We start from the raw sequence: 20524 nt of genomic DNA on the forward strand, positions 1-20524 counted from the left end.
TTGAAAATGAAGAGCAAAAAGTTAACTCTTGTCCAAACAATGATAACTGGGGCACAAGTTAGTTAATAGCTGACACCTCTCCAGTGCTTAGCCTGGAAGCCCAGTGGTTAGGTGGATCCAAAATGCCTAGGACTAAATCTTGGCTCTTCCTCTACAACCAGTGCGTGACCTTTGACCACCTCTCTGAACTTCAGTTTCTTTATCAGTACAGTGACACCAATGATGAGATATAACATAAAATTAGCATCAATATTAAGGTAATATAAAGTAGAACACCTGGAACATGACAAAAACTCGATGTGAGCTATTTTTATTTCTACATAAAAGCCGTAAAGCCATAATAATAGGACATTATGAACCTGGTGCAGCCATAGGTAAATAAGTCAATGGAACAGAAGAAAGACTTCAGCAATAGATAACACTCAAATCAATAGCAAAACAGATGGACTGTTCAAAGGGTGTTGTTGAGGAGACTGATCGATGGACGATGATGGGAAAAATACAGCTGGAAAATTTATACAACATACAGAGGTGGGTGTAGATGGATTAAAGAACTAAATGTGAAAGATAAACTTTAAAGCAAATAGAAGACAATGTGGAAGTACATCCTTGTTATTTTGGGGGTAGGCAGGATTTACAAATAAAACTTGCAAAGCATGAAGCATTAGGAGAAAATTATGCATGACTTTATAAATTAAGGATTTTGTGTGATGACATATATAAAAGTATCAGATTTCTGACAGATTGGGAAAAATTACTTGCAATGTCAACACCCTAAGAGATTAATATATAAGCTGCATTAGGAAAATCACAAGTAAATATTTAGGATATACAAGCATACCCACAAGTAGAAGATAAAAAGCCTTTCTGGGAAATGCTTCTATCAAAATGGACCCATGAGACTTTACTTCCCTCATTCATTTATTCAATAAATATTTATTGAGTACTTACCATAGGTCAGCACTGTATGCCTGGGGAGACAGCATATAAAATTCTCTTCCCTTATGGACTTTAAACTCCACAATGTTCTCTCTCTCCAATAGGAAAAAGAAATTAGTTTCTACTAAGTGAATTTTCCATTTGAATTACAATCATATAATTTTAAAGTTGGAAAGATTTTTAAGGTGCATTTCTTCTAAATTCGTACTTTTTCACTATGACAAACAACATCCTGGGGCACAAGTTAGTTAATAGCTGACACCTCCCCAGTGCTTAGCCTGGAAACCCAGTGGTTAGGTGGATCCAAGATGCCTAGGACTAAATCTTGGCTCTTCCTCTACAACCAGTGCGTGACTTTTGACCACCTCTCTGAACTTCAGTTTCTTTATCAGTACAATGACACTGATGATGAGATATAACATAAGATTAGCATCAATATTAAGGTAATATAAAATAGAACACCTGGCATATGACAAGAACTCGATGTGAGCTCTTTTTATTTCTACACCTTGATTATGATATTATGACTGCAATTATTAGTTTCCTGCACATCGTATTTCAAAAATGGTAATACCTCTGGCTTATCAATCAACTAATGTTTTCTTTAAGTAATAACCAAAAAAGGAAGTAATATGCTTTCCCTGAGAGTGTACATTAGTGGTGTATGAAATGTGTCTTGTGGATTAACCATTTATCCTATATGTGAAATCTTAACTCAGGATGTGAGTGCTGGAAGGGATGTGAGACACCAGCTTGCCAGTCTCAGTCCTTATTCTACAAGGAGGTCTCCGGGTCAGGAGGAGGTAAGTGCCCTGCCCTGAGACTGCACAGCTAAAACCATAGTACTTTTGGATGAGGTTGTGAAACCACACGTAATAGTTGGTTGTTGAAAGATTAGTGTTATCCACCTGGCTTTTTTAAAAGGGTGTGAACTACAAACATGCATAATACTCACTTAATCAAAGACCTAGACTCAGAGGAATCATGGTCGTTCCACGTATGAAGCATTGGCAAGACTTTCTGTTGACTCTGTCATTCTTTGGTTTAGTAGGTGGAGCCACTCGACCCCATTAGAATAAACAGATTCAACCCAATTATAAATGGCAGAAGAAAGATGTGCCCTCTGTTGGTGGTGGTTGCAGAGGGTGGTGACTGCCTAGAGAGCTGAGGTGCAGCAAAGACAAGTGTCAGAGCATGAGTTCCAAGTCCAGAGCCATAGGGATTATCGGAGCTCCCTTCTCAAAGGGTCAGGTGAGTAAAAAGCCTGGCCTTGGATATCTGGAATTTATTAGAAAATTTTGGACTTTAAAATTTGTAAATTGTTACTGTCTGGTTAGTTAAGTTTCTTGACACAATCTGGCCTGGAAATCCGTATCTTAAAGCTCTCTCACCATTTTTCGACACTGTATATATCACTATAAATGCAAACCCACTTACTCTTGTGGCTCCTGAGCTCAGCCAAAGCCAATTTGATTTGAACCTGCTGAATGTCGCCTTGTGTTTTTTAAGAGAAAATATTTTTCTGTGAATTAAAATGGACTATTTCTGCATTGTAGCTACTCATTTAGGTTTTGTTGCTCTTGTTGCTTTTGATGTTACTGTGCGTATGTACAGCGAGAGACAGTCTTAAGAAAACACATTTATTTAGTTATGTAATTAATGTCTAGAAAAATTTAATAGATAAGTGGTAACCTTCTGACTTCTTATAATTTGGATAACCTAAATATTATAACTTTATGCAACTTTGTGAACAGTTCATATTTTTTATGGCTTTAATGATTCTGTTCAATTAAATTATTAGTTCATGGGGGCCAGGTAGAATACTTTATGTACCTTTTTGTTGAGGGAGAAAAAAAAAAAAAAAACCAGAAAGAAAGAAAAATCCTACTGCAAGTTGGCAACTCTAAAAGGACTAGACTAATGGATTTATGAAACTCCCAGATTGCCTTAGAGTCACCAGCTGTGAATCCACACATGCCAGCAGCATTTAACTATACAGTCTTTTTTTCTGCCTGGGCACACTCATTCTGGTAAATAGAATGAGATGACAGAACACCTTAGACTTCAGCATGGGTCTGTGCTTAAAGACAAAAAAAAAAAAAAACCAATAAAGAACAAAACCAAACAAGACAATGTGTGAGTTAATTTTAAGGTTGATTTAAAAAAAAAAATAGAGTTTTTTTCCAGGTTTCTCAGAATCTGGACAGCATTTTAGCCCTCTTAATTTTGAACTGTTGCTGTGCACTCTGGCTTTTTATTGCAAAACAAATCGAGAGAGGCCAGAGGTTAGAGACCCAAGCTGCATTTAGACTGTCAGTAAATACTGCTGCTCTTCCCCTGAAAATCCTTCAAAGGTCTCTCCCAGAACACAGGGACATTGTGCTGACACAGAAATGTTTCTTGTAAAATCCACACTATGCTCACCTTTTCTTGGAACAGGTTATGTTAACAAAGGCAGATTTTAAAAACTGACAAAAATGAAGTAATCACCACACCCAGCCCTTGTCCCATTAAAACATGGCCATGAGAATAAAGCTTACTGTCTCATGACCGTAAGGACTGAGAGAGATTTTTCTACACTAAACCATAAAGTAGAGGATAAAAAGGCCACCATATAAGCATTTGTCCCCACCTGAAGGAGGTAAAACGTTGGCAAGCAGACAAAAGGACACGGTGAGAGGGCAAATGACTAAAAGGTTGAGTGTGAGTAAGGGCTCCATTTCCTGCCTCACCCCCTTGCAAGGCAGTGAGCAAACAATGAGGGAGGTATTATTTTTACCTAAGAATTGAGGTGACTAAGACTCAGAGAGGTTTGACAATTTGCTCAAGGCCACACAGCCCTACCTGCGTGATTCCAGACAGGACAGACTAATTGCAAGCCTGTGTCCAGACTTACACAGACGGCTCTTCAGAGAGCTCCACTCCAGAGCGGATCTTACACTTGTGGCCAGTTAGGAATTGGGCCCAGCCTGGACAGTCAGTGAGGCCCACAGAGCAATTTCCAAAGTGGACAGGTCAAACCAGCAATGGGCGGAGACCAGGCGTGAGAAGCAGTTTGAATCGAACAGAATAATAATGGTAGAAAATGTCACTCTGGGAAATTTAATGACTGTGGTATGGCAAATATAGTGTGAACTAACAGGTCTATAAGGTTTGTTTTCTAAAGGGATGGGGGAAGAACGTCAGGGGGTTTTATCTATCTGAGAATTTCTGAGCTCTACACTACAAAACATAGTGCCCCATGTAAAGAGAGTCGGACTGCAGCCTCACCATGGGGAAGAGACAAAACACACACAAAAGTAAAGGCAGAATAGGAACCAAGCAGCACCCTATTGGGGTTTAAAGAAGGAGAAATTATGTCCACTTGACTGGGGAGAGGGAAGCGAGTCAAGTGAAGAGGGTGTGGAGTGAAAAAGCAGAATGTGTCAGGCAGAGCCTTTGGGGTCCCTTGCTGCAGGGACAGGAATCAAGGATTTACTTGGGCACCCAGGGCACGTCTTCTGGTCATTTGAATGGGGAGGAAATATTTGCTTAGTTCGGTGCCACAGCCCTAATCCTAAGGAGATACACAGGCGTCCTTTGGCACACACTCTCATCTCACACCAAGAAGTAGCTCACTGTATCTAAAAGCCCTGTTGGAAATTAGAACAAGAAAGATACAGAAAGGAACTGTCTTTAGGCCTCTCGTCAGCCAGGGGGCTGAGGAAGACTTGCCCCAAGAAGGAAGAGTGTTGGTGTCGCTCATGTCAAAGCAGCAAGGGTAGAGTTTCTCGTCAACTGTTTAAACAGGTCAAAACTTGAAATCACTGGGTTGGTGTTTGTGGTTTCAGCTCTCAGGTGATGATTTTCTCTGTGGCTGGCTTCCTCCCCAGGAGCTCTAGCTCACTGTGGGCACCTGCACTTAGGTCTGTGCCTCGCCCCGCTCTTTCTCTTCTGATGCTTTTCCCGCGCTGTTCACTGGTTTGCAGAGTTCTCCCTCACTCCATCCTGTTTTCCTGATGGCCTACTCGTGCTGCAAGACTCAGCTGAAATGTCCTCTGCTCCATGCAGCCTTCACTGGCATGCCCTGTCCCCAGCAGAATTGGGAACATCTTGTTTTTGTTACTATGACATCTTATGTCTGCATGGAAGCAACTATCTGTGTACTGTAATTGGGGTTAAATGCCCAAATCTCCTATTAGCTTACAAGTGACTCAAAATCAGAACCCTCTTCTCTTTCATGATTGAATCCATCTGTCAGCGTGCTTTTGCACAAAATATGTGTTCACTACGTTGATAACATGGTGTGATGGTTAGAGTGGATGCAGGTTTGGAATTCAAAGACCTGAACCTTAACATGGGCTCTGCCACTTATCACCGGTGTGCAGTAGGAGATCATATAACCTTTGTGATTCCGGTTCCTGCTATTTGGCAAAGGGGTAATTCAATCTACTTTGCTGTGAAGATAAAATGAGATAATGTAATTCCTGGCTCTGTAGCAGCTCAAACAATGCTAGTTACAATTCAACTGATGCAATAATGAAAAGGGATCCTACTGTGAGCACCTCATGGTCATGATCATGTCTGAAGTAATTTATTTTTCAATTGTTCAGCCGCGAGGAGGGGTGGAAGAAGGCCCTAGAGCATTGAGAAAGGCTGGTCTGCTTGAGAAACTTAAAGAACAAGGTAAATTTTAAGTTGAACGGTCATCAGCCTGATTTCCTGCCCACTCTGAAGGAAGGAGCAGGCGCCTGTGAGAATGGAGTGTGTGGAACGACATTTATTCCAGAGTGGTAGCACTGGGTGTGAGCTGACAGTCACATCCTATAAAAGAAGCAGGGCACGAGGAGAACGCTCAGCAAGCATTGGATGGACATCCTCATTCAGATACTTTGTCTTTCTTGCCAAACTGTGGTGTGGGATAATCTGTGTGTGTGAGAACTGGGTTGGGGTGGGTGCCAGGGAGTCGGGGGAACTGAAAATGGAAGGCAAGGGGACCCCTATTTGTGAAAGGAAACAAAATGAAACGGTAATAACAAGAGCCCCTCGTGTTTGCATAGTGTGCATATGCGCGCACACACACATATATACATAAGCCTGCAAATGCAAACTCATATATATATTTTAAAAGTATAGGTTTAATTGTATGCTATATTTACATATAAAACTCTGGTAAAGTGTTGGCAAGGATATGGAGCAAATGGAACACTCGTGTATTTCTGGTGGGAATGCAAAATGATACAGCCACTTTGGAAAACAGTTTAGCAGTTTCCTAAGTAAACATACCTTTACCTTTTGACCCAGCAGGTCTATTCCTAGGTGTTTACCTATGAGAAGTGAAAAGATCTGTGTATACAAAGATGTGTACTTGTATGTTTGTGGCAGAAATGCTTATGATAACCAAAAAATGGAAACAACAAAATGCCCATCAAATGCTGAATGGTGAACCAAAAGTGGTGCATCCATACAATGAGATCTACTCAACAACACACAGGAATAGACCGCTGACACACATTCTTATTTAATTCTGACAGTACCACTATGGGGCAGGTGCAACAGGCAGAGCAGGAAGCTGAGTTGCTTCAGCAGGTGACAGGTTGGATTAAATCCAAGTGCTGTTAATACAAAGTCGTGTGTGTGTGTGTGTTCTCCAGAAGAACATATACCAGTGTTTTCTAAATTTTCAGTATATATCTGTATATTAATATATATTTTAACTATTTCTTTATTACCAAACAAAACATGCTTCTTATAGAAAGCTAGAAAGCACATAAGCAGAGAGACAGAGACAGACACAGTGTTGTCCCCCATTAAGCCCAAACCAGAAGGTTATCACTGTTACCGATTCAAGAAGTATTCACTAACAGCTGGTATACAGCAGGTGCCAGTGCGTGCTGCTGGCGAGGTGAGGATGGCAGGCGAAAGCAGACGTGGATTCTACCTCCACGATGTTTACAGTCCTTCTGGACATTTTCTTTGCTTATACTTTTGAAAATGTATATTTATATTGCTCATTTGGAATCATCCTACACAGACTGATTTGCAATCTTCTTTTTTACTTAGTAACGTGAAACTTTCAATCTTAATTTTAGAGTGTGATGTGAAAGATTATGGGGACCTGACTTTTGAGGACGTCCCTAATGACAGTCCCTTTGGAATTGTGAAGAATCCAAGGACTGTGGGGAAAGCCACCGAGCAGCTGGCCAGCAAGGTGACAGAAGTCAAAAAGAACGGAAGAGTCAGCCTGGTGCTGGGCGGAGACCACAGGTCCTGTCGAATGACTGCCTCTGGGGGTCTGGCACAAACGGCAAAGAAATATAACCAGGACCACAAGGCAGAAAATATAGACGGGGAGGCACTGATCAATATTTTATTCCAGATTTTCTGCTTTTTAAAAAACATGTTATAGGTCACCACTTTATTATGGAAACACAGACTTAGCTCTAGTTGATGTCTTACAATATCTTTATTTTTATTCAGTGCAGCAGAAAATACATAAAATATAAATGGATTTCATCAAAATATTGAGCACCGGCTTACATTTCCACATAAGTAAGCACTGAGGAGATTCATAGCTTATTGTACTTAATTACTGATAATACATATGACTCAGTTAGGTCGACAATTAGCAAATATGTGTTTTCCATTCTAATAGTAATAATTAAATTATTAAATTTTGGATAGTGCACCGCCCCCCCACACACACACAAGAAAAAAAATTCTGTGATAATTTTACTTCTCTAACAACCATTTCGACCAGAATTGACAGTCTGGTACATTTCTTTCACAGCATCTTTTCCTTGTACATGATGACTTTAACAATAGTGTGTGTGTGATATGCTATGTTTTATTCTTAATCTACAGCATGAGTTTCCTTATGTTACTTCCTGGTGTGCACACGAGCGTTGTAAGCACCATTTTTTTTTTTTTTTACTGCTGAATGATTTTTCATCAAGGGATGACATCATTCTATATGTCCATATCGTCAGACATTCAGGTTATATTGAAGTTTTCACCATTACACACAATGTGGGAAAGACCGTCTACTCCCCAGTCCCAGGATGATGTTGCCAGGAGAGGCCTGAGGAGATCAAAATGGAGAAACACTCCTGTGGCTCTGGTGTGAGAGTCCATCCCTTCAGGCCCCCTCCGTTCCCTCTTCCAAGGCCAACTGTTACCAGAGCTTCCGTAACAAAACTGCCATTGAGAAATCAGGGCTCACTTTCTTTGTAATGTGGAAAAATTTGTAAGTGGAAATTTTAAGAGTGGCAAATGGCCAAAGATAAGAAACCCGAAGAGAAAACAAAGAGCAACTGAATAGTCAGTACCCGCACATCAGGCATGTTGCTTCCACTTTGAAACTCTGAAAGTTCATAATTCTCTGAATGATACTGGAACATTCACAAGTGGGAGATACAGGCATTGTAGAGTAAATCCTAGTCTTTTAACTTTTGTGCAAGATAGTACTTAGCTCTTCCATTTGGGCAAAATGGCTGGAGCTAGAGTACTTGGGATGCACCTTGAGGGTTCCTGGGCTCATTAAATGCCTGGAGGAGAGTAGAAAGTTAGAGCAGAGGATCTGAGCATGGAATAGAGTGAGCGAGCGCACTCCACATGCTGGCGAAGGGAACATGGAACTTCTGAGTGATGCTCCTCAATTATAAAAGCGCTGGATTCCCAGAAAAATGGAAGGACTTTGTCATAATTCACTTGGGAGAATTAAGTATTTACCGAGAGAGCTGAGTGTGCAGAAAATGTTCCAGATTTAACTCTGAGAATTGAACAGTGTCTCCTGTTAAGGGGTTTCTTGTGTGACTAGGGTTTTTACACGCCTTTATTTTTGGGGTAAGCTATAATTTGTAGTTTTATTACAAGGTGAATTTTGAAAAAATAATCACCAATTTTTAGCAATGCTATTGATGTGAAGATAACTAGTTAGTAAATATTAAGTGTAAGCTATATTTTCTCTACTGTTACAATTGTTTAATTGTCCTCTCTCATTTCGAACTTATTAGAAATATCAGTCACTTTAACTTAAAGGAAAACCAAGTGGGAGCACTGAGTTAATAATAACATATACATAATGACATTGCAAACCTGAAGTTCACACAAAATTTTTTCCTCCAAAGTTTGGCGATCGGAAGCATCGCTGGCCATGCCAGGGTCTACCCTGATCTCGGAGTCATTTGGGTGGATGCTCACACTGACATCAACACTCCACTGACGACCACAAGTGGAAACCTGCATGGACAGCCTGTGTCTTTCCTCTTGAAGGAATTAAAAGAAAAGGTAAAAGGCTAGTTGGGATTCTATCACAAAAGAATACTCTTTAGTAGAAGTTCAGGAGGTGGAAGGGAAGTAAGAACCTCTATGCCAACATATCCTTGGTGTAATTGCAAACCATTTTCTCTGTTGCTAATAAGCAAAGGGTTGGTTGATAAAGTCGGTAAGGCTCTATGTTTACCTCTCTTGAAAGATTGCAAACTGAATTAATGTATTTCATTCCTTTTGATTCTTAAACTACTGTTTTTAGTAGGTGGGGCAGAGAGTAAGCCTTTATAAACAAGTTAACAGAGGTTTAGAGGTTAATGGACTTGGCCAAGATCATATGCTAAGCCTCTAGTAAGGCAAGGGACAGTACCAGGTCTCCTAACTCCTACCTCTTTCCACTACACACCACAGAGTCTTATGTTATTACAAAATGTTCCTTTATATCATAGAGCCTTTTCAAAAATAGAGTTTTACAATGAGGTTACAATGGTTTGTTATTTAACATCTTTACTGGGAAAAGCACCTACCTGAACCATAAAAGAAAGAACTATTCCCTTGCTCCATAAAAATTTCTTTACTAAAAGATACAAAATTTCAGATTAAGACTTAACATTGTGGTTCATACTTTTATTGACCTGCCATAGTATATCAATAAAAACAATCTTCATTGATACAATTGTAGTATGTTGGTCCTTATGATGATACAAGGAGTTCAAACCTCCTTATGTTAAATGCTCATAAGTAACATTTTTTAAACTAATGACCAAGCGATGGGTTTATAAACTTGCAAAGTGTCTAGCTAGCACATGGGAACAACTAAGCTTGGCTCCAGGACAAAGCGGAGATCATCATCTTATGGTTTGAGGAGCAACCAAAGGTCTGGTCAAAAGTTTCCCTCGGCTGCTCTGGGCCATCCTCTGCACTCTTTCCGTTCCTGGGAAAGGGAGGTAAAGCAGGAAGCTACCAAAGCAATGGAAGCACACACATTTCTTTATAGAAGAGTCCTGGGAAAGAAGAGCCCAGCAGAAACAGGGCCCAGAGCAGGAAAATGCCTGTGGTTCAGGGTAGGGGAGGCTGGTAAGGCCAAAGCAATAAAGAGGAGGCAGGCACCCCCTTCTTCATTTGGTATTACTTTAAGTGATTTCCTCTAACTATATATTCTAAATGTAAGATATAAGCAATCCAACAAGTGTCCTTACCTAAATGTAGGATTTGCGCAAGAGAAGCGTGTATGACCAAATGGAAAATTGCAATTTCAGATCCCTGATGTGCCAGGATTCTCCTGGGTGACTCCCTGCATATCTGCCAAGGATATTGTGTATATTGGCTTGAGAGACGTGGACCCTGGGGAACAGTAAGTTTATTCCTTGATGTGATTTACCTTCATATTTGTCCTTTTGTGTGCCAGGTGTGCTTTACTGACCAAACCTACAACAGAAAATTATTTCAAATAGCAAGTCAATACACTGCTTCCCACGCACCTATATATTTATATGCAGGTACAAACATATGTATGCATTCAGGCAATCTATATCTTAATAGGCTTGCTGTTAAATACAAATAAAACTACATTGTGATATACATATATACTCACAGAATGTAAATATTTTATATATTTTACATTGATCTTTTCTTAAAAGGAAACAGGCAACCATAGTGTCAGCTTTATTAATTGTAGATTATCTTAATATGTTTTCTTTCATAGCTACATTATAAAAACGCTGGGTATCAAATACTTTTCAATGACTGAAGTGGATAAACTGGGAATTGGCAAGGTGATGGAAGAAACACTCAGCTATCTACTAGGAAGGTATGATGTGTATGTGTGTGTGTGTGTGTGTAACATAAAGACTTCCTACTGTTACTAACCAAGGTAAGTTACAAATAGAGTTTTAAGTAAAATAATTGATTATTACTTTTTATACAGCAGGGTAAGAACTATATTTATCCACTAACTTTAAACCACCAACTTTAAACTGAAATCCTTTCCCACTTCTTTTTTTTTCTTTTTTATTTCAGCATATTACGGGGATACAAATGTTTAGATTATGTATATTGCCCTTGCCCCACCCGAATCAGAGCTTCAAGCATGTCCATCCCCCAGGTGGTACACACCAAACCCATTAGGTGTGAATATTCCCAACCTCTTCTCCCCTCTTCCATCTGCCCAACACCCAATGAATGTTGTTACTATATGTGCATATAAGTGTTGCTCAGTTAAAACCAATTTGATGGTGAGTACATGTGGTGCTTGTTTTTCCATTCTTGGGATACTTCACTTAGTAGAATGGGTTCCAGCTCTATCCAGGATAATACAAGAGGTGCTAGATCACCACTGTTTTTTGTGACTGAATAGAACTCCATGGTATACATATACCACATTTCATTAATCCACTCATGTATTGATGGGCACTTGGGTTGTTTCCATTTCTTTGCAATTGTGAATTGTGCTGCTATAAACATTTGAGTGCAGATGTCCTTCTTACAGAATGTCTTTTGTTCTTTTGGGTAGATGCCCAGTAATGAGATTGCTGGATCAAATGGTAGTTCTACTTGTATCTCTTTGAGGTGTCTCCATATTGCTTTCCACAGAGGTTGTACTAGTTTGCAGTCCCACCAGCAGTGTATGAGTGTTCCTGTCTCTCTGCATGCACACCAACATTTATTGTTTTGGGACTTTTTGATAAAGGTCATTCTCACTGAAGATAAATGATATCTCATTGTGGTTTTAATTTGCATTTCCCTAATGATTAGAGATATTGAGCATTTTTTCTTAAGTTTGTTAGCCATTAGTCTATCTTCTTTTGAAAAGTTTCTGTTCATGTCCCTTGCCCACTTTTTGATGGGGTTGTTTGATTTTTTGATTGCTGATTTTCCTGAGTTCTATATAGATTTCAGTTATCAGCCTTTTATCGCATGTATAGCATGCAAATATATTCTCCCATTCTGTAGGTTGTCTGTTTGCTCTCGTGATAGTTTCCTTGGCTGTGCAGAAGCTTTTTAATTTGATCAGGTCTCATTTATTTATTTTTGTTGTTGCTGTGATTGCCTTTGGGGTCTTCTTCATGAATTCTTTGCCTAGGCCAATGTCTATAAGAGTTTTTCCAACATTTTCTTCTAGCATCCTTATAGTTTCATGCCTTAGGTTTAAGTCTGTTAACCACTGTGAGTTGATCTTTTTGAGAGGTGAAAGGTGTGGATCCTGTTTCAGTCTTCTACATGTGGCTACCCAGTTATCCTGGCACCATTTATTGGATAAGGATTCTTTTCCCCAGTGTATGTTTTTGTCTGCTGTGCCAAAGATTAGATGGCTATATGAGGATGGCTTTATATCTGGGTGCTCAGTTCTGTTGCATTGGTCTATGTCTCTGTTCTTGTGTCAGGACCATGCTGTTTTAGTTACTATAGCCTTGTAATATCGCTTGAAATCTGGTAAATTGATGCCTCCCAATTTGTTCTTTTCACTTAAGATCACTTTTGCTCTATGGAATCTTCTTTGTTTCCATACAAAGCATAGAATTATTTTTTCTATATATGTGAAAAATGATGTTGATATTTTAATACGGATTGTACTGAATCTGTAGATAACTTTAGGTAGTATAAACATTTTAACAATGTTGATTCTGCCGAGCCATGAGCATGGTATGGTTTTCCACCTGTTTATGTCCTCTGCTATTTCCTTCCTCAGTGTTTCATAGTTCTCCCTGTAGAGGTCTTGTACCTCCTTAGTTAAATATATTCCTAGGTACTTTATTTTCTTTGTTGCTATTGTGAAGGGTATTGAGTCTTTGATTTGGTTCTCAGTTTGACTGTTGTTGGTGTATAGGAATGCTAATGATTTCTGTACGTTGATTTTGTAACTTGAGACATTGCTGAATTTGTTTATCAATTCCAGTAGTCTCGTGGTGGAATCTTTGGGGTTTTCTAGATATAAGATCATATCATTAGCAGAGAGAATTAGTTTGATCTCTTCTGCCCCCATTTGGATGCCCTTGATTCCTTCTCTTGTTTGATTGCTCTGGCTAGGACTTCAAGCACTATGTTGAATAGAAGTGGTAACAGAGGGCAACCTTGTCTCGTTCCAGTTCTAAGTGGGAATGCTTTCAATTTTTCCCCATTCTGTATGATGTTGGCTGTGGGTTTGTCATACATGGCTTGTATCATTTTTATATAAGTCCCATCTATGCCTATTTTGTTAAGCGTTCTTATCACAAAAGGGTGTTGAATTTTATTGAATGCTTTTTCTGCATCTATTGAGAGTATCATATGGTTTTTGTTTTTGCTTCTATTTATGTGGTGAATTACATTTATAGATTTGCGTATGTTGAACCATCTCTCCATCTCGGAGATGAAGCTCACTTGGTTGTGATGGATTATTTTTTTGATAAGCACCTGAATTCGGTTTGCTAGGATTTTGTTGAGAATTTTTGCATCTATATTCATAAGGGATATTGGTCTGTACTTTTCTTATTCTGTTGCATCCTTTTTGGGTTTTGGTATTGGGGTGATGTTGGCTTCATAAAATGTATCAGGGAGGATTCCTTCCTTCTCGATGTTGTGGAATAATTTCTGCAGGATAGGCACCAGTTCTTCTCTGTAGGTCTGGTAAAATTCAGGTGTGAAACAGTCTGGTCCAGGAAATTTCTTTTTAGGAAGGTTTTTTATTGCTGTTTCAATTTTGTACTTGATATTGGTCTGTTCAGGAATTCTGTTTCTTCCTGATTGAGCCTAAGGAGGCTGTGTGTTTCTAAGAATTTGTTCATTTCCTTCACACTTTCCAGTTTATGTACACAGAGGTTTTTATAGTATTCATAGATGATATTTTGTATTTCTGTGGCTTCAGTTGTAATTTCTCCTTTTTCATTCCTGATGGAGCTTATTAGAGTTCTTTCTTTTCTGCTTCTCATTAATCTAGCTAGAAGGATGTCAATTTTGTTTAGTCTTTCAAAGAACCAACTTTTTCTTTTATTAATCTTCTGTAGAGTTTTTTTAATTATCAATTTCATTTAGCTCTGCTCCAATCTTTGTTATTTCTTTTCTTCTGCTGGGTTTGGAGTCACTTTGCTCATCCTTTTCCAGTTCTTTGAGACAATTCATTAGATTGTTTATTTGTGATCTTTCTGCCTTTTGGATGTAGGAATTTATGGATATAAATTTTCCTATCAGGAATACTTTAGCTGTGTCCCATAGATTTTGATAATTTGTGTCTCCTTTGTCATTTAGTTCAAATAATCTTTTGATTTCCTCCTTAATGAAATAATCATTCAGCAGAAGGTTTTTTAGTTTCTATGACTTTGTGTAGAGATGAGAGTTTATGTTGGAGTTGATTTCTAACTTTATTCCATTGTGGTCTGAGACAATGCATGGTATAATTTCTATTTTTTTAAATTTTTTGAGACATGCTTTGTGGCCTAGGGTATGGTCAATCTTAGGGAATGTCCCATGAGCTGATGAGAAAAACATATAGTCAGTGGTTTGGGGGTAGAATGTTCTGTAAATGTTAGTCAGGTCCATTTGTTCTAGAATTCTATTTAAGTCCATTGTTTCTTTGTTAATTTTCTGTTTGGGGGATCTGTCCTGTTCTGTCAGGGGGTGGGGTGTTGAAGTCTCCAGCTATTATAGTGTTGCTGTTTATCATTTTGTTGAGATCAAGTAGGATTTGCTTTATGATTCTGGGTGCACCTTAGTTAGGTACATAAATATTTAGAATTATTATGTCTTCTTGTTGAACTGTGCCCTTCACCATTATATAGTGGCCCTCTTTGTCCTTCATTACTTTCGTTGATTTGAAGACTAAGTTATCTGAAATTAGAACCACCACACCAGCTTTCTTTTGGCTTCTGTTTGCTTGAAATACTGTTTTCCATCCCTTCATCTCGAGTCTGAATGCATCCTTGTGGGTTATATGTGTTTCCTGAAGATAGCAGATACTTGGCTTATGTATATTTATCTGTTCTGCCAACCTATGTCTCTTTAGTGGACAGTTCAAGCCATTCATATTTATTGAGAGAATTGATAAGTGGGGCAGATTTCTGTTCATCCTGTTGAGTTGAACTTTGGTGCTTTGTTTTCTCTCTTGAGCTATTGTGGTATCTGTTCTTTGACCTTTAGCTTTTGGGTGATTTTTACATTCATGAGTGTTTATTGTGCTGATCTGTGTGTAACACTGTTTTGAGTACTTCCTGGAGGGCAGATCCTGTCTTGGTGAATTCCCTCAGTCTTTGCTTATCTGAGAAGGTCTTTATTTCTCCTTCATATAAAAAATGTAGTTTTGCAGGGTACAAGATTCTAGGCTGGGCATTATTCTGTTTGAGAAGAGTAAGAATGGGGCCCCAGTCTCTTCTTGCTTGTAAGGTTTTAGTTGAGAAGACTGCTGTTATTCAGATGGGTTTTCCTTTGTAGGTTACCTGCTTCTTTTGCCTTACAGCTTGTAGGAGGGCCTCTTTGGTGGTTATTTTGGTTGTTCTGATGACTATGTGTTGTAGTGTCTTCCTATTTCAAATGAATCTCCCAGGAGTTCTTTGAGATTCTTATATCTAGATATCTAAATTTTTAGCATGGCCTGGGAAATTTTCCTCTATTATACCCTCAAACAGCTTATACAACCCTTGTGTATTTTCTTCTTCACACTCAGGGATACCTGTGATTCTCACATTAGGCTTCTTCACATAATCCCACATTTCTTGTAGGCTTTGCTCTTTTATTTCTCTGCTCTATCTCTGTGACTGACTTATTTAATTGAAAGGTGTTATCTTTAATCCCTGAGATTTTTTCTTCTGTTTGATCTACCCTGTTCTTGAGGCTTTCCACTGTGTTTTATAAGTCCTTGAGTAAATTCTTCATTTCCAGCAGTTCTGTTTGATTTTTCTTTAATATTTCTTTTCTTTAGTGAATTTTTCTTCCAAGTCTTATATTTTTTTGTGTGTGTGGTTTGTTTGTGTTGGTTATCCATTTTTTCTTGCATATCATTGAGTTTTATTACAATCCATGTTCAAAACTTTTCTTCTGAATTTGGTTGATGTCCATTGCTAGAGAGCTGGTGTTCCCTGTTGGGGGTGTGCTTTCCATTTGATTCTTCATACTTCCAGAGTTCTTTTGCTGATTCCTTCCCATCTGGATCAGCTGTTGCTTCTTACCTTTAGATTTTCATTTGGATAATGACACACCCTGTTTAGTGTCTGAGCCAGTAGGTGGTATTTGTGGGTGAGATTTGACCACACCCTTTATGATGAGTCAGTAGATGCAGTGAAAGTGTGTGCAGAATGACCTCTCTGTCAGCAGGTGCCACTTGTTGGCAGGAACAGGCTGCAGTGTTTTAGGGTCCTGTAACCGGCTCTTGTTCCTCTGGAGGGGCACTCTAGTGCCTCAGGTGGTGGGTGGGACCCTGAGACTTCCAGGTGTGTCCTTATTCTCCACCTCAGTGGGGGAAGGCCAAGGAGTGGGTCTGGGTGGAGCTGGGTTGGGTGAGCCTGCCCTCAAGCTCCACAAATGGTGTTTGCAGGGTTCAAAGTTCTGTTCTCTGTTTCTGGGCAACGGTGCCTGGGAGGGACTGAGATGGCCCCACTCAGCCGAAAAGTCTGCATGTGGGGATGGGGCTGTCTTTGACCTGCAGTCTGGAGCAGGCCTCACTCCCTTCCCCTCTCCCCTATTCCTCAATTCCTCCCAGGCCTCTGCTGGCAGGCAGGACCTCAAGCCAGTGGATCTCCCATGGCTCTGATGTGGGCCAGGAGGTTCCCTGCCCAGGATGTTCCCTGCCCAGGATCCCAGCCTGGGCTGGGCACACGGCCTTCCCATGGGAGGAGGGTTGCCCATTAAGCATGCTGATCTGCCCCTGAAGGCACACACACCTCAGTAGGCTCATTTCCAAATATCCCTTCTGTGCCCCAGGGCAACATGATCGAGACAAGGGCGTACAGGATTTGGTCTGCAGGCCTGTCCCCTGGGCCCTAGAGATCAATCCCTGACCCTGCCAGGGAGAGGAGTGCTGCTCTCAAATCACCCACAGGGTGCCCAAGCTGGATCAATGTCTCTCTGCCTCGGAATTTCCCCTGCTCTCCTGGAGTCCAGGCTTGCATCACCTGGGAGGGCTGGTGGGTAGGAAGCTCACAGTCTGAGTATCCCTCAGTCCATTGTAGGGCCCCAAAAGGAAAGGTCCCGTTCTCTGCGGATGCTTCTGGGTGGTGGCTAAATTGTCTCTCTCAGCAGCCGCAGGTAGGGAAGGGGGAGAGGAGAAAGAAACAATATGTCGCCTTGCCAATCAGCTTGGGTCTTTGGGGCAGGCAGTGCCCCGAGGGAGCTTGGTGCCCCGTCCACAAGAGGCTCACTGCTCACTGGCGATGGCTATCTCTGGACTGATGTTGGCAGGTCTCCCAACCATTCAGGAGCCCACTGGCAGTCCGAGATGCAAGAGAGGGGAAATTTAACTGCTCCACCTACCCTTGTCGCTGGTCTCCAAGCCTCTTGGGGGCCTTCCTCCTTCCAGTTCTCCTCTGCAACTTCTTCCCGTGGAGTCTCCTGTAGTTTCAGGCACCCTTCCTTCCGACCCTTGTCTGATCTATGTTTGTCTGCCTGTTTATTTTTTATTTTTTGCTTTCTTCTGAAATCTGTCTTTCTTGCAGAGACACTCTGTCAGTTTTTTTAATCCACCGCCATATCCTCTCCCTTTAAGAAAGAAAAGGCCAATTCACCTGAGTTTTGATGTTGATGGACTGGACCCATCTTTCACACCAGCTACTGGCACACCAGTCATGGGAGGTCTGTCTTACAGAGAAGGTCTCTATATTACAGAAGAAATTTACAAAACGGGTAGGTAAAAATTCTGACGGAATAGAAAAAGAAGTGTATACTTGACCAATATATATTTATACCTTCTTGACCTGAAAACCAAGCCCCAATTGACACTTCCAGAATGCCCATCAACCACATGATGCAATAAATAAAAGTGTTTTCCACTGGTCACCACCTCTTTATGTTCATGGACAGTCTTTCAAGTGAGTCAGCACTGATTTTAAAATGTCAACTATTTTATAAAAAATACATTATTACCATTTGTTGTTCTAGGACTACTCTCAGGATTAGATATAGTGGAAGTGAACCCATCTCTGGGGAAGACACCAGAAGAAACAACTCGAACAGTGAACACAGCAGTGGCAATAACCTTGTCTTGTTTTGGAGTTGCTCGAGAGGGTAATCACAAGCCTGTTGACTACCTTAACCCACCTAAATAAATGTGGAAACATTATGTAAAAATCTCATAGCTAATGACATAATTAGCAAATCTAATAATTTACTTAAGCCTACAGAGATGAAGCCTCCCAGAGATTTGTTCTTTCAGAAAAATGTTTTTCCTATTAGTATTAATTCTACTAATTCCCTCTTGCTTTGAAACTCAAGATTTGAAAATTCTAATTTGTGAAATTAAAAGGCTTATATTAATATTTTCCATTTTGGCAAAAGACTTATCCTTAGAAATAGAAGCATATATTAATTTCCAATTAAAAGTTTAGTGACATTAAAAATGAACATACACTTAGATAAGCCTCTATACATAGAGTGGGACTCCTGGTATCAGAAGATAGAGCTACCCCATATGTAATGATACCGGGTGTCCATGTTGTTCAAAAGATGTGATTTTTATAATAAACTCTTTATAAGATTATGTCTATATATTTATAAATATGTGCAATACACACACACATATCATGTTCATATATACATCCTGCTTAAAACTACTATAAAGATTTAAAAAGTCACAGTGAAGGCTGGGTGTGGTGGCTCATGCCTGTAATCCTGGCACTTTGGATGGCCGAGGCAGGAGGATTGGATTGCTTGAGGCCAGGAGTTTGCAACCAGCCTGGAAGCCACAGATAATTTTAGGTGAAATCCTAATCTGAATTAGCAGATTTTACATACAAAATAGCAGTTTGATTTCTCTGGCTCCTGAATAGATTTTTGGGAATATCTTCTACCTCCCAAAAGGTTACCTGAATAGCAACAGTACTTAAAATATCCACCGATATCATGTTTGAGGTTTAGAAAAAGTAAAACATGGACATCTAACACTAATGAACTTGGAGATTTCCCAAACCTATGATTACCCATTTTGCAGGACCCTGTCTCTATAAAAATAGAAAATTTAGCCAGGCATGGCAGCACATGCCTGTAGTCCCAGCTACTCAGGAGGCTGGGGCAGGAGAATTGCTTTAGCTCAGGAGTTAGAGGTTGCAGTGAGCTATGGTGATGCTACTGTACTCTAGCCTGGATGACAAAGTAAGACCCTATTTTAAAAAAAATTAAAAAATTAAAAATAAATAAAAAGTCACAATGAAATCATCATCCCCAAAACATTGTAAGGCCTTGGTAAAGTTAACATGTTGACTGGCCACACTAGGAAAAAAATTTTTTTTCCTTGGGGCCATGGTGTTTTATTATGAAAATAGAATAAAAACTTCGAAAACAAAACAATCCTTTCTAATTTAATGAAAAATTTGTTATTTTTTTCCTATGTGTGAGTTATATGCAACTTGAAAAATAGTTCATGTGGCTCCCAAAGTGAGAAGAGATGTGTGAGTTACATATGCTTCATGAGGCTCCGGGATCAAAACTAGTGTGAGTTAAATACAACTCACACAGGAGATAATGTGTTAAGTTTCCAAGCTCTCGTTTCTTCAACTGCAAAATGGGTAATCATAGGTTTGGGAAATCTCCAAGTTCATTAGTGTTACATGTCCATGTTTTATTTTTTCTAAATCTCAAACGTGATATCGGTTGATATTTTAAGCACGGTTGCTATTCAGGCAGCCTTTTGTGAGGTAGAAGACATTCCCAAAAATCTATTCAGGAGCCAGAGAATTCAAACTGCTATTTTGTGTGTAAGATCTACTAATTCAAATGAGGATTTCACCTAAAATTATCTGTGGCTTCCAGACACTTCAGCCTTCACTCATTGCAATTACAGCATGTCTCATAAGCTACATTCTAAATACTCACCTGGGCTCTGGAACGTAGTGAGGAAAGCTGAAAAAACAAATGAGAGTAAACTGCAATCAAAACAAGGGAAACAAACCTTCCATTTGCCCCCAACTTATATAAAAACCCCAGGGGACTCTGTAATAAAGTAGGCTGCATGAAAGGATTTTTTATTGTGGTGGTGTTTTAATAGTTATATGTTAAAGAGCCCCTAAAATCTGACTTTTTGCATGCAACTCAGAACTTTAAACTTATCTGTTGCCTCTAACTGCTAGGCCTTCCAAAGATAAACATTTTATTGTATTACTTTTAGACAGGAGCAATTACGATGGATCTTACCCTAGAGTACATTGTGTACATAGTCCAA

At 39.7% G+C, this 20524-nt stretch overlaps 1 protein-coding gene across 1 annotated transcript; it reads left to right on the plus strand.

Annotated features, from left to right (window-relative positions):
• Nucleotides 1–1990: 1990 nt before the first annotated feature.
• ARG1 (arginase 1) lies at nt 1991–18847 on the plus strand. The gene is made up of 8 exons (XM_045544365.1): nt 1991–2190; nt 5532–5604; nt 7011–7185; nt 9048–9207; nt 10449–10543; nt 10895–10999; nt 17858–17994; nt 18250–18847. Exons 1-8 carry the CDS (start codon nt 2134–2136, stop codon nt 18414–18416), a joined length of 969 nt encoding a protein of 322 aa, XP_045400321.1. The 5' UTR covers nt 1991–2133; the 3' UTR covers nt 18417–18847.
• The last annotated feature ends 1677 nt before the right edge of the window (nt 18848–20524 follow it).

Source organism: Lemur catta, chromosome 2, assembly GCF_020740605.2.
Source record: "Lemur catta isolate mLemCat1 chromosome 2, mLemCat1.pri, whole genome shotgun sequence".
NCBI classification, from domain to species: domain Eukaryota; kingdom Metazoa; phylum Chordata; class Mammalia; order Primates; family Lemuridae; genus Lemur; species Lemur catta.

Coding starts and splice junctions, on each gene's coding strand:
- ARG1 (XM_045544365.1), top strand. CDS start 2,134: ATGAGTTCCAAGTCCAGAGCCATAGGGATTATCGGAGCTCCCTTCTCA. Junction 5,605..7,010: donor TGAGAAACTTAAAGAACAAG/GTAAATTTTAAG, acceptor TCTTAATTTTAG/AGTGTGATGTGAAAGATTAT. Junction 10,544..10,894: donor GACGTGGACCCTGGGGAACA/GTAAGTTTATTC, acceptor TTTCTTTCATAG/CTACATTATAAAAACGCTGG.